This window comes from Poecilia latipinna, unplaced genomic scaffold (genome assembly GCF_001443285.1).
Source record: "Poecilia latipinna isolate Pla-1442-1.1 unplaced genomic scaffold, P_latipinna-1.0 Scaffold1326, whole genome shotgun sequence".
Taxonomy (NCBI): Eukaryota; Metazoa; Chordata; class Actinopteri; order Cyprinodontiformes; family Poeciliidae; genus Poecilia; species Poecilia latipinna.
The window spans coordinates 443,093-458,513 of record NW_015113942.1 but is presented as its reverse complement, the minus strand read 5'-3'; the positions used below and the strand labels follow the sequence as shown (position 1 = coordinate 458,513).

The window sequence follows — 15,421 nt, the reverse complement described above, 5'->3', positions numbered from 1 at the left end:
AAAATTTTTTTTTAAAAAAAAAAAAAAAATTTTTACAAAAAAAAAAAAAAAAAAAAAAAAGGAGACTTGAATAATGACTGAATTTTTAAATATTTAAATCGTTCACGCTCTGCACTTGGATGTTTCACAAGAAATCACCAAAATATAGAGAAGCCGCGCTGGGAAACTACAGTCGGCCTACTTTCGGTGCTCCTAAGTAGGCCACAGGGACACGGCAGACTGACGGTCCTAGATGAGCCCCGCGTTGAAGAAACCGCTCCACTTCCAGCACTGATTGCATCTCAGCCCCTGACACACGGACCGTGGCCTGGTTTAAGCGCTCCACGACACCCAGACCAATCTATTAGCCTCTGCCTATCCACAAACACCGCCTGCTCGGCGATGACAGTAATTCACCCGAGTCCAGTTTCAACCTGGAGTCCAGACGTCGACCTCGGGGGCGATTAAAGAAGGTTTCAGTGCGAATAATTCAAAATGAAGGACGGATAAAGTCGAAAGTGAGCAAAAAGCTTTACCTTATGCAGGGAAAAAGTGCGAACGCAGAAGGTGGCAAGCTCCATCGTGTCCAGCAGCGTGACCTGGGTCATCCCGTATGTCTCCGTGCCGCGACTCGGCCAGTACTGATCGCACTTGATCTGTCGGAGGTACAAACACACGAGCGAAAAACAAGATGGACATTTTGAACGCAGGTAAAGTAGATCAATGTGTTTCAGTGCTTGAGATGAAGCAAATTGTGCATTTAGGTCACTGGGTAACGGCCCGGTTTCCTAACCCGAGATTTCTCCTCCAGCCGCGTCATCATGACGACAGAGGCGGTTCGCTGCTCCCACACCATCCTCCAGAAGTCCCCGAATGTCTCCGCCAGGGGCCCCTGTGTGGCGATGTAGGCGTTCTGCTTTCTGTACCCGTCGATGAAGTTAGCATTGATGTAGTCACTCCCCAGGATACCTGCGAAACAAAAAACCCCTTTGTGAGGCTCTCGATAAAAGCAGCAATCTGCATAAGCGCCGCGTTAAATTAACCTCCTTGTATGACATCAAGCGATCAAACGAAACGGCTGTCTCTGGCAGCCGCGGCTTTCACGACGGAGCGACGGCAACACAAACACAGCGCTCCGCTGCAAATTCATGAGTCTCAGATCAAACCCGTCCGTTCTCCCGCTTCTTGTTTCCGGAGAGGAGACGGCCGCACTCGAATGCACTCGCCGGTGTTTGTGGGTTTCATGCCAATGCACACGGCGGGTCTTCAGCAGTGTTTGCAAATTTCAGATTTCACCCATCACGCAGTGGCTCACTCGCCCTCTCCCTCTGAAAAACCTCTGCCAGGTTCACGCAGTGACCTCAGATTTGTTCAGACTCTCTCCCGTCAGACACTTCTTGCCCCCCCGGCTCCCCTGCTGCCGTCTTCGGACAAAACTCACCGTCTATGAGAGCCAGAACAACTCGGGTGTGGTCGTACGCGATGACGTTGGCGTAGCGGTTTTTGGGTTTATTCACCTCCAGGTTGGAGTGCTCCCAGGTGAACTGCTGGCTGGGGTCGATCGACTGGAAGAGAAAACCGACATCGCTCGTTAAAAGAGGCAATATGTTGTCACGATTCTACCACAAGCTTTAGCAGAGGATGTTGTGGTTTTGTGTAAGCAGCAGCATAAAATCCACTATTTCTGTGCTACTTTCATCCTGTTCTTTTTTTTTCTTTCTGTATTGTATTTTTGTTTCTCAATTTTGACTTGCTTATAAAACGGTTTTAAAAAGATCACAGAAAAAAAAAAAAACTAAAACTGTATAAAATAAATAAAATCCACTTCAAATAACACCCTGCAAAAGCGACTTAGTACATAAACTGATTCCACTTGCGTGTCAGTTTAACTCTGTGTAAATCCAGATGTTATGCGAAGTCGCTGTTAGGGAACATTAGAGAACAAAACAGCTCTGTTCCTACTGAAAAAAAGCAGAATAAAAAAAGGAAAGGAAAGGAAAGTTGAGGAAAAGTTTAAATCTCACCGTAGGAAATACTTCAGTTCAACGCTCCTAAGAACGGTTGTTAACAGCAAACTTGAGAAAATGTGTTGTGATGACTGTTGACAAGAGCAGGAGCTTCTTAAAGTGACAGAGGCCAATTTCAAGGCATCTTTTAAGTCAGGTTTGATATGTACAGCATATTTATAACAACTAAAGATAACGTAGTTACTTGATTGTGCTATAAAATAGCACTAAATACATAATAAAACCTAATGTTTGTTACTGGTTTCTCAGCTGGTGACTGTATGTTGTGTTTGTGACTTTATTTTTGTGGTTTTTATGATGCAAAGCACTTTGAACTGCCTTGCTGCTGATCGATTGATAACACCCCGCTTTGAGATTCAAGTCTGTCGTTGTTCTAAAGTGTAAAAAGTAAAACAAAAATGAGGTCCTTTAATCACAAAAGAAACACATGGACACACAAAATGTGTTAAAAAGGCACATTGGGAAAGGAGAGCATGAATCAGAGAAACAAGCTAAGAGGCTTGTAGTTGACTCTGGAGAAGCTGCAGAGATCCACAGCTCAGGTGGAAGTACCTGTCGAGAAGACAACTACTAGTTGTGCACGGCACAAATCTAACCTTTATAGAGCGGCAAGAACTAATGTTGAAAGGAAATGCAGGAGAAGTGCTCTTTAAATTGTGCCACAAGTCGTATGGGAGACAGTCTGCAAAACAGGCCATTGTTGAAGAGTGGCAGAATAAAAAAAAACGATAAGAAGTCTCATTTGCAGTTTATCACAAAGAGAACAAGGAAAACACGAGGAAGGTGCTCTGCTCAAATGAGACCAAAGTGTAACATTTGCATACGAAATGCAATGTGTGGCGGAAAACTCAACCTGCACTTTCCCTGTAATCGTGGTGCTTTTTTCCAGTGGGAATAAAGAAAAATTGGCAAAATAACAACAACAACAACAACAACAAAAATAAATAAATAAAAGCAGCCTCCAGACGTTCAAAGCTGGTGGAAACAAAAGACATTCAGCGGCAAAAGGTGGCGCTAGAAGGCACTGATTGATGGACGACCAACACAAAAAACCAAAACTTTCTAGACTTTCATTTGTAATAAGAAATGTATCAACAAATCATCTTCTTTCCACTTGATATTTTTGCTCTACTACATGTTGATCTAACCAAATATATATATAAAAAAACTGCAGAACTTTGCCGCTTTAAAATTCGAAAACAGTTTAAACGGCACGATTTTTTGTTGTTGTTTGTCGTTTTCGAACGACACAACGGAAAGTAACAACAATAAATCGTGTCGCTGAATAAATCACGAACGTACAACCTGCAAACAGATGAGCGTTCAATAACATTTGGTGTACGAGGCGCATCAGGCCTCGGCATCTCTAAAGAGCGAGGGACGTCGTCTGCTTATTTATTTATGCGTATGAAACGATGATGTATTACTCACCTCGTACTCTTGGGAGAGTCTCAGGTTATCGTTGGCTTTCAGCAGCTCGATGTGCTCAGCCAGCTCACTGATGGGGATGGGGGGGTGGCTCATCATTCCTGCGTTACACGGACGGGGGGTCAGAGGTGTGACGCCGCGTTCAACTAAACAACCCAAATGACTGAAGATCGGCTTCACTTTTCATGCAACAACGTGAGGATAATTACACAAAGCGGCGACATCACATGCCATTAAGAAGCACGCTGAGGCAGAAAATCAATTATGATCCATGTGCGAGGACAGGGCGAAGTGAGGCGAGTCTTTTGTTTGGGAATTATTATTATCATCATTTTTATTTATTTATTTTTTATTTGTTTTGATAAATTGCTTTTTCCATGTTTGGAGGAGCGGTGACTTGGAGAAAACAAACACAGACAGCGCCCTAATTAGGGGGGTTGAGCGAGCGCACGTAAAGGAAGCTACCTCTGGCTCCTTCGGTAATTTCGTTTCACAGCTGGCGAGGGGAAAGTGAGGCTAGAGCAATCTATCCTCATTTAAAAAACGGCGAGCGGCTACGTCAATGAATCAAGGCAATGTTTCCGCCTTCAAAATGAACCCCGAGCCAGAGGCGCCCTGGATGTTTCTCCGGTTTCGAAATGACCGAAATGATTTATTTATTTATTTATTTATTTTTTCATTTTCCCCCCTCGCAGAGGTTAACCACGACAAACCCTGCTCCCGTCACGACCACGGCGACCCCGGCCCGGACACAGCCGGACGGTTTCTGCTGGAGATGAGTTTTCAGCGGCGCGGAGCGCCGTCTCAAAAGAACAAATCTCCCAGGAGGAGGAGAGGAAGAAGAAGAAGAAGAAGAAGGAGTGGGCGAGGAAGGAGTCTCAAGGTTGCTGCCACACATGGAGGATAAAAAGTCTTGTGATGAAAGCGAAGAGACGAGGCGATGAGGTCTGCGGGGGTTTTCTTTGCCTCCCGACAACATGTAAAAATAGAAGAGTTAAAGCTTTTATCTGTTGATTAAAAAAAAAGCGAATGCGTCTTTTATGACCTTTTTTTTTTTGTAAGCTGGCAGGTAACCTTTCTCCGTGCTGACAGATCCCGACACCTCCTCAAAACGAGATGCGGTAGCACCGGCAAGCTGCAGCCATGAACAGAACAAGAACCGTAATTTAACTCCTTTCATGTGACTTGAATGCAAAGCCAAGGAAAGCAGGAGGAAAGGAGCATCCTTGGACACGACTACAGAAAGGTGTTTTTCAGATCTCTCCAGATATGGCAAGCCATTAATTAATGTTTTTTTTCCCTCAAATGATCACTATTAACCACTGACACATATTTTATTTTAACTTCAGGAGCTCCGACGCCTCTCTCCGGCAGCCTGGCATGTTGGGACGTGGGCGGACGGACGTGGTGAGATTTTTTTGACACAAACGTTGTGACTCAGACGTGACTAATCACTGGACTACCAAGTTGCTCCAATGGGGAGCAACTTTTCTTTTCTTTTAAAGTTATGTTTGCATAATTTTTTTTTTTTTACAGTGGATAAAATTAGCTGCATGAATATTTTATTTATGAATTACACTAAATGAGCCTTTGGAAGTTGAATTCATCATGCAAAAACTAGAGCGCACGTCTGCGCAGGCTTCATACCAGGAGTCTGGAAATTGATGCGTCTCATCTCCACGGGGTCCGTCGGGTGATGAGCCATCATCTCCGCGTTGCTCAAAAGGCTCTTGGTTCCTGGTTCAGAGTCTTTGCGCTTGCTGATCAGACACCGGTAAAAGGAGAGGGAAAAGAAAAGAGAAATCAGCCATTACACCTAACCAGTCTGACTCAGCATCATTAGCGTTTCCACTCGGGTAAAGTAAAAAAGCGCAAAAGCTCTCGCTGTGTTTTACGGATTTCTTCAATTTCTCTGTACGGCCTTACGGTTAAGCATGTAATTGCCGCAGGTTAAAAAAGAACAAAAGAGTCCGACATCGGTTTAATCTTACCTGTCAGGTTTGCTGCTTCCCGCGAAACAAAGAGCGAGGGTCGGAATAATTAGAGGCAGAAAAGGAAGGAAACAAGAGAGATGGTTTAGAGAGATAAATCAATATTGCTGCATTAGTATTCAAAAGCCTGATGACTCGCAGCACACATCACAGGCGTACGGCGGGGCTCGGGCTTTGACGGCTGTCTGCCGCCTGAACAGACTTCTAGACTGGAACAAATTTGATGGATTTTGGACGTTTGGATGAAAGAGGCAGAGCGGTAAACACATCTGCTGGTCGGAATGTAAACAAGAGCTGCAAGCAGACAGAGGCAAGATATTTTACAGCGAACTGCAAGTATCAATACAGCACTTTGTCCTTGTTATTGCCACAAACCTCGACTTACTTTATTGAGAATTTATGTGACAGACCAACACAAAACAATTCATAAAATGAATACACGGCTTTCAAAATTTTGTTTCTACAAGCAAAATCTGCAAAGTGTGGTGTGCATTTGTATTCAGACTACCATGAGGCCCCTAAATAAAACGCAGTGCGACCTGTTGCACGCTCCAGTTGTGTGCAATTGAATCGTACCGTAGGTACAGATGTTGTGTAAAGTCTGCAGAAGTTTGCCATGGAATATTAATAATCGCAAGCCACCAAATAAGCTTGTGGTAACTCTGGAGGAGGTGCAGAGATCCACTCAGCTTCAGCTCAGGTGGGTGAATTTATTTATATTAGCCATTTTACTCCTTTAAAGAAGAAACTAACTGTAGGAAGCAATTGGAAGTCCCATTTGCAATTTGCCCCAAGCCTCCACAGAAAACGTGGAAAACGGTGAACACTACTACACAGTCGTATTCAGTAGATTAGAATATACATCGTGATGATTCTTGTTTGTTGCATTAAAAGTACTTTTTTGACAGTAACAACCTCCAAGAAACGTATGTCTCATTAAGCCGGCATTTCATTTTTTTTTTTTTATTGGTCTGACTCTATTTTTAAATTGTACGTTTTCATTAGTTGTAAGTGGGAAATAAGCACAATTAACAGAAATAGAGGCTTTCAAACATCAATCTGTTTGTTTGTAATGAATCCACACAATGTGTTCCACTTAGTGATAAGGCTCTTACAACAAAACGGATCTTCAATAATATTCTAATTTTTTTTAATTAATTAGTGTGTATATGTTCAAAAGCCAATTCTGCACCTGAACCTGAACACACCATCTACAAAAGGATGGAAACATCTCAAAACATCCCAAAAGGTTATACTTTTTTCTTTTTTTTGTTTTTAGTGGAGACAGGGATGACAGATGAGACTAACGGCAGACGACCTGACAGAAGCTGTAAATAACTCGGGACTGGAACAAAGCTTGAATTTCCAGCAGAGCAGTGATCTTAAACACACAACCAGAACTAAAGACGAACAAAGAACCAGTGAAAGAACCAGTTTGACTGAGGTTGAGTTTTTTTTTTTTAAACACTAAAAAGACAAAAATGTCTGAAGACTATGACGACACATCTGTTGTCATGTCAACTTTTGCTTCTGCTTTCAAATTATGCACAGTGCTACGTTGATCTATCACATAAACCCCCAGTAAAATATTGAAGTTTATGGCTGTACTGTGACAAAATGTTAAAAAAGTTCAACGGGGAAAAAAAGAAAAATTGTTGCAGCGCACCGCCCGGTGGCGTTGCTTCTTGTAAAAACACTCTCCTGCTGCCATAAGCCTACATTGCCACATCGCATGTGCATTTATTCAGCTTAAAAACAGTCACTAGCACAGACATGTTTCTGCACACAGCTCTTGCATAAAATTACTGGGATCGGGTGTTTGATGCAAGTGTGAAAAACAACTGAATGGTGACACACTGGGAGTCAGAAAGCCCACTCAGAGAAGTTTTTTGTTTTTTTACTACGTAGGAAAAGCGTAGACTAAAGCCAGTCTCATCCTCTAGGAGAAATCAAAGCTGCTTTGGCATTTACTCGGTGCAACCGATGCTATGAGTCATCACTGTGGTTGAAAACTTGACATTTGTCTTTTCATGACGCTCTGCCACTCACTTTTTGTAAAGGAGGATAGCAATAACGATGCAGATGATGAAGACAACGGCCAGGACGGGTCCGACCACCCAGATCAGTCCGTCGCCCGCATCGAAGGGCTGGGGGTCTGAGTCCGGGGCGATCACTTTGTCTGTGTAAGGGCTGGCCACGTACATCCTCTGCACAGCAATGTCACAGGAACATTGTCAGAAAAATGCAGTTTTGTTTTTGTTGCATTCACCTAAGACCAAAATATGAAAAACGTACAAAAAGTAAAATGTAAGAATTAAACTTAACAATAAAGATGTCTTAAAAACCTTTATATCAATCCAACTTTTATTATAATCATATCCTGCAGTCGTCGTTATTAGAAAAATCAAGCTTTTAAATGGGGAAAAAAAATTATCAAATTATTTATTTAGTCTAAATCCAGCTTAGGACCAGGGACTGAGGTGGCAAATATAAATGGTTCATTTTGTGTCAGGTCAAGCATTTCTGTGTTGATTTAGCCATTTATTTTAGATAATTATCCTGCTAAACATTTTGCTCCTAACATTTTTTTTTCTAGATTTTTATTTAAAACGTTCTGGTGATTTAACCCTTTCATGCATAAATTATGATCCTTTGTTTAAGGATTTTATTCCAATTAGTTTTACTTTCTGAAGGCATAAAAAAAAGGTAGGAAATTTTTTTTTATTTTTTTTTAGGTGATCAATTGTAATTTTCTCCAAATACAAAGTTCTTATTTGAAAAATACATTAGTAATATAGTTCTTTATGGGTTATCTGATGTCACAATATTTGTTTTTACCTGCAAGAGTCGTCTACAGTAGAAGGAGGGACCGGGTCGGTGCTTTTTTGTCTGTCGGCCATATTGGATTTAACAAAAATAATTTTTTGCATTTGCAGCTGATGGTCAGAAGTTGATGGTGCATTTTATGATGCATTAGTGTCCACTTCAGTGGACTGTGTGCATTTATAACATAAAAAATCCACAAGAAGCACAAGAAGATGGCTTTTAGACGGCTGTCCACTGTAGTGACCACTGTGCATGAAAGGGTTAAAAAGTCAGTTATGTCACACGCTCTATAAAAGCCTGAAGGCTTTCGAAGGGAAACCGTAGTCGCAGCATGACACATTCTCAACCAGTCTAAACAATGAGGATGAGGCACTTTCTCAAAAACAATTTCATTTTGTTGGCGAAAAGTTCAATCTTAGTCTCGTGTAGCTTTAGCGTAGCAAAATTCAGGAAACCTGTCATATTTGCATTCAAATGTCAGAAAAGTGTGGCATGCCTTTCCATGCAGCAGGTTTTGTCATAATTTCCTCCAGTTCACAAAGAATGAGATTTTTCATATTTGTTACATCTTCTACCTCACTGTGAACGGTAACGAGATAAACTTCATTCTTGTTTTGACTCGGCACATTTTCTTGTCTTTCCCTTTTACATTTTGACATCTGAGCTGCATTGCACTCATGCCACGAAAAAGAGGACATGGAGAATAAATGAAAAAGGTTCTACACTCTAAAAAAAGAGCACTCGAAGAGATGACGCAGCAAAAAATGTTTCACTTAGACGCTTTTAATAGTTTTTTTTTATTTAATTCAATAATAATGGCACTGCAGATATTGTTAAAGCAGTTATTACTGTGATTTTTTTTTTTTTTTAATATATGCACTGGAATCAAAGGGTGGATTTCTCTTTTCTTTTCAGTGTGCAATTATGCTACTGCAAAAAGGGATGGACTAATTTTTAGGCTTTGTATTGTTACAGGACTGTTGCAAAGGATTGCATGGGACAAACCAGACACAACTAATTTAATGTGAGGATGTTACAACACAAAGGGACTGCCTACTCTTTCCAAGCTCTGAACTGCTGCATTTGTATTAGTTCTGAAGAGCTCCTACAAAATATCCTTTGGGCTTTTGTTCAATTTGAAATTCTATTATAATTCATATTACATATGTATGTTTTTTTTTTTTTTCTAGTTGAAATGCCTAACATGCCAGCAGTGCACAGAGGAAATAATAGCTCCCTCTTTATTAGCAGCAGTGATGGAAGTGTGAGAGGCTTATTGCATTTGCCAACCACACTTTGACTAACGGGAATTGTATAGTTTTAGCAGTGCGGCCGGTATCGATCACGACTCATAGCGATAACCTGCAGGCGAGAAGGAGAGAGGAATGTTTTGTAGGCACGGAGACGACAGGAAGTGGCGTTCGTACCCCTGTTGTGGAGTTGAGTTCGGCCAGGATGAAAAAGACGTACTCCTGGCCCGGCTCTAGAGCACGGTTCTCGAAGCCTCCGTAGTCCAGCTGGTCCCCCAACGAGAAGAAGGCTGGTAGGGTTTCAGGTGTGAAACGGGCTGTGATGTAAGCCCGCCTTAGGTCCACCTGCTTCTGCTGTCGAGAATCCCTCTGCCTTTGACTGATGTCTTTCAAAAGCTTTGCGGAGAAAGAAAATGCAGAAAAACTTAACTCTAAGGCTGATACGTTGTTGTTAAAATGGCTAATTGTCGCCAGGGGTTCTTGGAGAAGGACTTTCGTCTGTTTTTGGGTCAGTAGGTGCTGTTGTTGTGGGGGTTCTCACCTCCTCCAGGTCCATTTCATCCGGACTCTTCAGGTGTCTGATGACGCCGCGGGCTCTCCGCAATGGAACCACGACGACATAAATGTTCCTGTTGAAACAAAGGGTGGGGGAAAAATCAATATAAGCCCAAGTCGTTCAGCTTTATGAAATGATCTCATCATGTATAGTTTGCTACAAAGTGCGGTCATCTGTTCTGAGCAAAAACTCTGAATAAAACGTACTTGATGGGAGTGCGAGTTTCCAGCAACGGCAGGATGATGGTGACCGTGGCTTCGGTTTCACGGCGGCTCTGGTCGATCTCAGGACGGCGGATGGTGATCGGTGGGGACGTTTTGGCTGTGATGCGGTGGCGAAGGCCTCCCATGTTGCCCTCGGGAGCCGTGATTTTAAAGTCGTAGCTGGTGTCTGGCTGCAAGTTCGGGATGACTGCCTTCTTCAGGCGCGCGTCCACCTCCATCTTCTGACGGCTGTACTCCACCTGGATGTCGGGAGAAGTTCAATATGTAACATTTCCATACAACAGCCTCCACATTTACTGTATTAGTACCCCTGGTAAAGATGTATTAAAAGGCTTGAAAAAAAAAAGATGATGTAAAAACAGCTGCTGACTTCTAGAACAAAACCTAAAAGGTTTAAAACAACCAGAACGATAAAAAACAAGAGATCCCGTGTTCATCTTGCTTCAACATCTGTTGAACGCATACAGTGGGGCACCAAATCTCCATAAAAAGCTATTTATTATAGGGCTTTTGTCCACATCTTTACCAGTAGTACCAATAACAGTTATGGGGTTTCTATTGACATAACAAGACCAATGAGAGCTTAGGGTTCTAACACTGAATCTGTTTTCTCATTTCTTTGTATTTCTGAGTGATTTTTTGACAATGTGCAGCTTTGTTGGATTTAGTTGCTATGACGCCACTGCTTCTGGCTGTAGCTTTATAACTGTGTCGTGTAAAGTCCTGGAGTAGGACGAAATAGCAAACCTGATTTCAACCAATACCGACAAAACGTTTTCTTAAACCAACTACAAACACATTAATTTTGATAAATCATTAGCAGTTAGTAGCAAAGTTGGCGAACTGAGAATAGGTAAAGCACACATTGATTTTAGTCAAAGCAGAAAATCAGTAAATCAACAATCAGTAGGAGTGGTGCGAATCGCCCCAAAACAGCTGACTCTGTTTTGTATTCAATAGGATCTGAAGCTACCAATTCTACACAGGCACGAAAGGGCAAATGTGTGTCTTAACCAGCATCCATAGTGAATAGTACAGACCCTCTACAATTATCTGAGCTAATGTGTTGCACCAGACGGTGCATTGATGCAGAGCACCAGCACCAGGTGGGGACGTACAATGAAGCGGTAGGGATTGCTGGTTTCTGGAAAGTCCCACGTGAGAAGAACGCTGGTCTTGGTGGCCAGATTGACAGAAAAATTTCTCGGCACATCTGGGACGCAAGCAGAAAAAACAAACAAAGACAAACAAAACAAACAAACAAACAAAAAAAAGAACAATGGTTACTTATCACATATCAACGAGAGGAAATCCGAGGCTCTTCCAGGTTCCCAGCGCAAACCTGCTGAGGTGGAAAATGTTACTCGGAGAGGAGCACATGACGGTTAAGAGGATGGGCAGGTGATGAGGAGAGTGGATGACATGAAAAAGTAAGTAACGGACAGATCGGCTGCGGTAATGTGACATGCCACACTTGTCAGACTGGATGTTCGTGTTTGGCTCTGCTCAGAATTCAGCATGTCAGCAAGGCTTCGGAGAGAAGGTGGCAGTGAAGGTCTATCAGATAAGAAAAGGCTTACCTGCAGATACGGCACCAGGCGCCACTTTTCACTTCAAATGAGACTAAACACTCACCTCCTCTTGTAGATACTGTACACCCTGGGCTCAGTATTGACTTTTACCTGAGGGTTTGTGATAAGCAGTGCTCTTGAAGCAAACATCCATTAACTATGAGCCTGCTTCCACTGGTGGTGAAGGGTAGGTGATGAAGGTACGAGTGAGTGAGTGAAGGAGATTAAGGGGGTGGGAGCAGTTGTGTTCCTCCGAGACTTGCAGAACTCCTTCTCTCGGGGCGGAGGGGGGGGGTTGAGTTGGTGAAAGGTGGACCTGTAAAAACCGGCCCAGACTTCATTTTAGTTTAGTGTCTGGAGGTGGACTCCACGATGAGGGGAGAAGTGAAGTAGAACCAGTGCTTAGGAGCTGAAAAGGTGTTTCCCCCGGGCCCATCGGCCAGCCCTACCTGTTTCAAAGGCCAGGGTGAGGTACAACAGAGCAGGGCTGAAAGGGCCTGGCCCTGCCTGGTTGTGGGCTCTGAGCTGCACCTCGTAGGCTGTGCTGTGATTCAGGCCCAAGATGGTATAGCTGGACTCACTTGCAGGAAGTGTGATGAGCCAGGGGGCAGCAGAGGAGGCCGGTAGGGCAGAGGAGCCCGAGTCAAAAGCCTTTCTGTAAGCTACGGTGTACTCTGTGACGGCGCTGCTGCACTCGTCCGGGGCGGGGGGCAGCCAGGAGAATTGGAGGGAGCAGCAGGTCACGTTCACGAAATCGATTAGCTTAGGGTATCCTGAGGGCGGACACGTGGGGACGGCTACTTCCTGTCGCGTCGCATTTCCGTAGCCGGCTCGGCTTTTCGCGGAGAGGACAAAGACGTAGGAGGACCCCGGGGAGAGGTTTCTGACAGTGAAATTTCTCTCTTGAGGCTGGAAATCCACAGTGCCGTTTAACGAAGCGTTCTTCGGCCCGAACTGGAGGCGGTAGCCCTGGATTTCCACTGGGGCCGCCCGGCCATCAGAACCTGTCTCGGAGCACTCGAGCGGAGGAGACCACCTCACCACCACAGACGAGCCGGATCCCGGACGCACCCACAGGGACGGAGAGCCGGGCACTGCAGACAACAGAGTGGGCAGCATAAAATCGGTTGTAACGTCCACTCTAAAACCATGTATCATGTAAATCTCGCAGAGGAAATTAGCATTGATCTGCTGTTTATTTACGGCACAGCTTGCTGTAAGATCAATTCCTGAATGTGTTACTAAATCCAGAGCGCTATATAGTTGACATGTGCTCACCAATCCCTGTGGTCCGCACCAGCTTAGCTTTGCTGTGTGCTCCATCCCCTTTGGTGGTGTACGCAGCCACTGAGACAGAGTACAGAGTCTCTGCTTTCAAACCTCCTAAAACCAGTTCCTGATGGAGGGAAAACACACCATTAAATACTGAACCTCTTTTCTATGGAAAATGTGATTAGTTGCTAAAAAAAATATGATGTGAGTGCACAAGTTATCACTACATTGAAACAAAACAATTGCTGTTTTCAAATACTCCTTTTTTACTTACTAATTTAAGTACATTTTAAGGTAATTTAGATGATAGATGAAAGGCTACGATAAAATGTAATTCCAACATGCGATAATAAAGCATAAGTTTTGTCTGGAACCACATTTCAACGTGCATTCTTCACTCGTCACACTAATGTCCAAGTTTGTGGACAGAGTTAAGTGCAACGCTTCACAAACAAGGTACAAAACAAATTACAGAACACGTTTTCTTCTTTGCATAAGCAGAAATGTCTGTTGACAGACATGTGGTCTGCACATACGTCGCAATAAATTGATTGCGACCTCGGCTCTTCCTGTTAGTTGCAGCCCAATTTTTGTAGCAACGTTTTTCTTTTACTTAACTTCCCATTATTATGGTGGGATATAGAACTCTGTGTGCACCAAACCTTTTTCAGCAGTGACATTTTTGTGGCTTATCACCAATTAGAAGTGGAGAACTGTTCCACAGTCAGCAGTTCTCTACACGACATGTTAAAAAACAAACTTCTTTAAACTTCTTTTGAAACTATACCTTTCTGAGAATTGTGGGTTTTGCAATAAGTACCACATATTATCACTTGAAATTGTGTGTTACTGATGCACATCATGCACACAGTATAGTGTCAGTGTGCAGGTTTTCAATATAAATTGCTGAAATAAAATAACTTTTCAATTAGATTCTAATATCTTGTGATGGAGATGTAATAACAAAATGAAGAATTATCAAAAGATTTTATCAGTTTCAGTGTATGAGTACTTTAATGTGCATTTTTATGGGGGTTTTTTAATATATGAATTCATATCCAGTCTGATGGAAATAGTGTATGTTTTTGGAAAAATGATCATTAATTACACCATCTTATTTCTTCAAACATAAAACGATCTTTTCTTTTGGGACATGTTCAAAGTAATCAAACAAACAAATATAGAATTAGATAACGGAGGATTTGATTAAATCTTTGTTAAGAATGTGAATTTAAAGTCTGGGACTAATGCTTTTGGATGGATTTGCTTGTGAGCTCATTTATAATTTCCTTGTGGGAAAACGACCGGCAGTCTGCACTCACATACTGAGTCGAATCATCCTCCTCCATCTTGTCACACAGAAGAAGCACGCCCCCGTAGGCAGCCGAGACAGATGAGACGAGGAGTGAGTCAAAAGATTAGACGGGGGTTTGGGGGAAAGGAAAATGTTTACAGATATTAGAGACGAGAATCAGTTTATCTTCGAAATGGCGATTTCACCTGGGATTCGTCCAACAGGAGGTCTTTGATTCGGGGCAGGGTGCGTGATTCACCGCCCTCCGTGCGGCTGAAGTGCACCTGGTACCCCCGTATCTGGCCTTGCCGTAACCGTGGCAACACGGAGCGCCACGTTACCCGGAGAGCCGAGGAGTTGAGCGGCTGAACGTCCACCTGACGGGGAGCGGCGCCGGGAACTGAGCGCACGCAAATGCAGAGTTAATGAAAAAAAGACAGAGCGTCCCCAACTGGTAAATAAACAACTAACCAATCGATACCATTTAAGTCTGATCAGCGACACGCATCCTCACCGTCCTCGTGCGTTCTGCACAGCACGGCCGGGCTCCTGGGTCCGGTCCCCTCTGCTGTGGAGGCTGCCAGCGTGATATTGTACCAGCTCCACTTCTCCAGGCCCTCTAACACAATCTGCCTCTGCTGCGCTGTGATGGGAGGCCCATCCACCTCAAAGCCCTGAGTTTCTCCTCCTCCTCCTTCTCCTCCTCCTCCTTCTTCTCCTGTCCCAGAAACTCTTTGGTATTTGAGCTCATAACCTGCCAACTCGCCATTCTGGGCCTCCGCCCGAGGCGGCCTCCAGCTCACTCCCAGTGAGGTGGAGCTGACACTCTCGCAGGACACACCTTCAGGTGCAGCTGAGGGCTCTTGGATGGATAGAGGTAAGGGAGCAAATTGGCAAAGAGTTTAGGATATGAAAAAACAAAACAATGAAGCAGTAAGAGAGGGGGGAAAAAATCGTAAGCAAAAGGATGGAAAGCAAGGGCAAAAAAAAAAAAAAAAAAAAA

At 43.4% G+C, this 15,421-nt stretch overlaps 1 protein-coding gene across 9 annotated transcripts in view; it reads right to left on the bottom strand.

Annotated features, from left to right (window-relative positions):
- ptprsb (protein tyrosine phosphatase receptor type Sb) overlaps positions 1-15,421 on the bottom strand; it is a 113,781-nt gene that overhangs the window by 10,856 nt on the left and 87,504 nt on the right. For 5 of the 9 annotated variants that reach the window (XM_015055610.1, XM_015055614.1, XM_015055616.1 and 2 more), the window contains 11 exons: positions 11,400-11,494; positions 10,264-10,520; positions 10,043-10,130; positions 9,679-9,897; positions 7,475-7,632; positions 5,426-5,440; positions 5,082-5,194; positions 3,438-3,535; positions 1,421-1,544; positions 773-948; positions 516-635 (listed from right to left, as the gene is read on the bottom strand). In XM_015055610.1, coding sequence (XP_014911096.1) covers positions 516-635; positions 773-948; positions 1,421-1,544; positions 3,438-3,535; positions 5,082-5,194; positions 5,426-5,440; positions 7,475-7,632; positions 9,679-9,897; positions 10,043-10,130; positions 10,264-10,520; positions 11,400-11,494 — 1,463 coding nt within the window. Of the gene's footprint in view, positions 1-515; positions 636-772; positions 949-1,420; positions 1,545-3,437; positions 3,536-5,081; positions 5,195-5,425; positions 5,441-7,474; positions 7,633-9,678; positions 9,898-10,042; positions 10,131-10,263; positions 10,521-11,399; positions 11,495-12,301; positions 12,947-13,130; positions 13,249-14,446; positions 14,474-14,624; positions 14,819-14,932; positions 15,281-15,421 lie in introns of all 9 variants that reach the window. The other 4 variants (XM_015055611.1, XM_015055615.1, XM_015055619.1 and 1 more) reach the window with 2 other exon arrangements.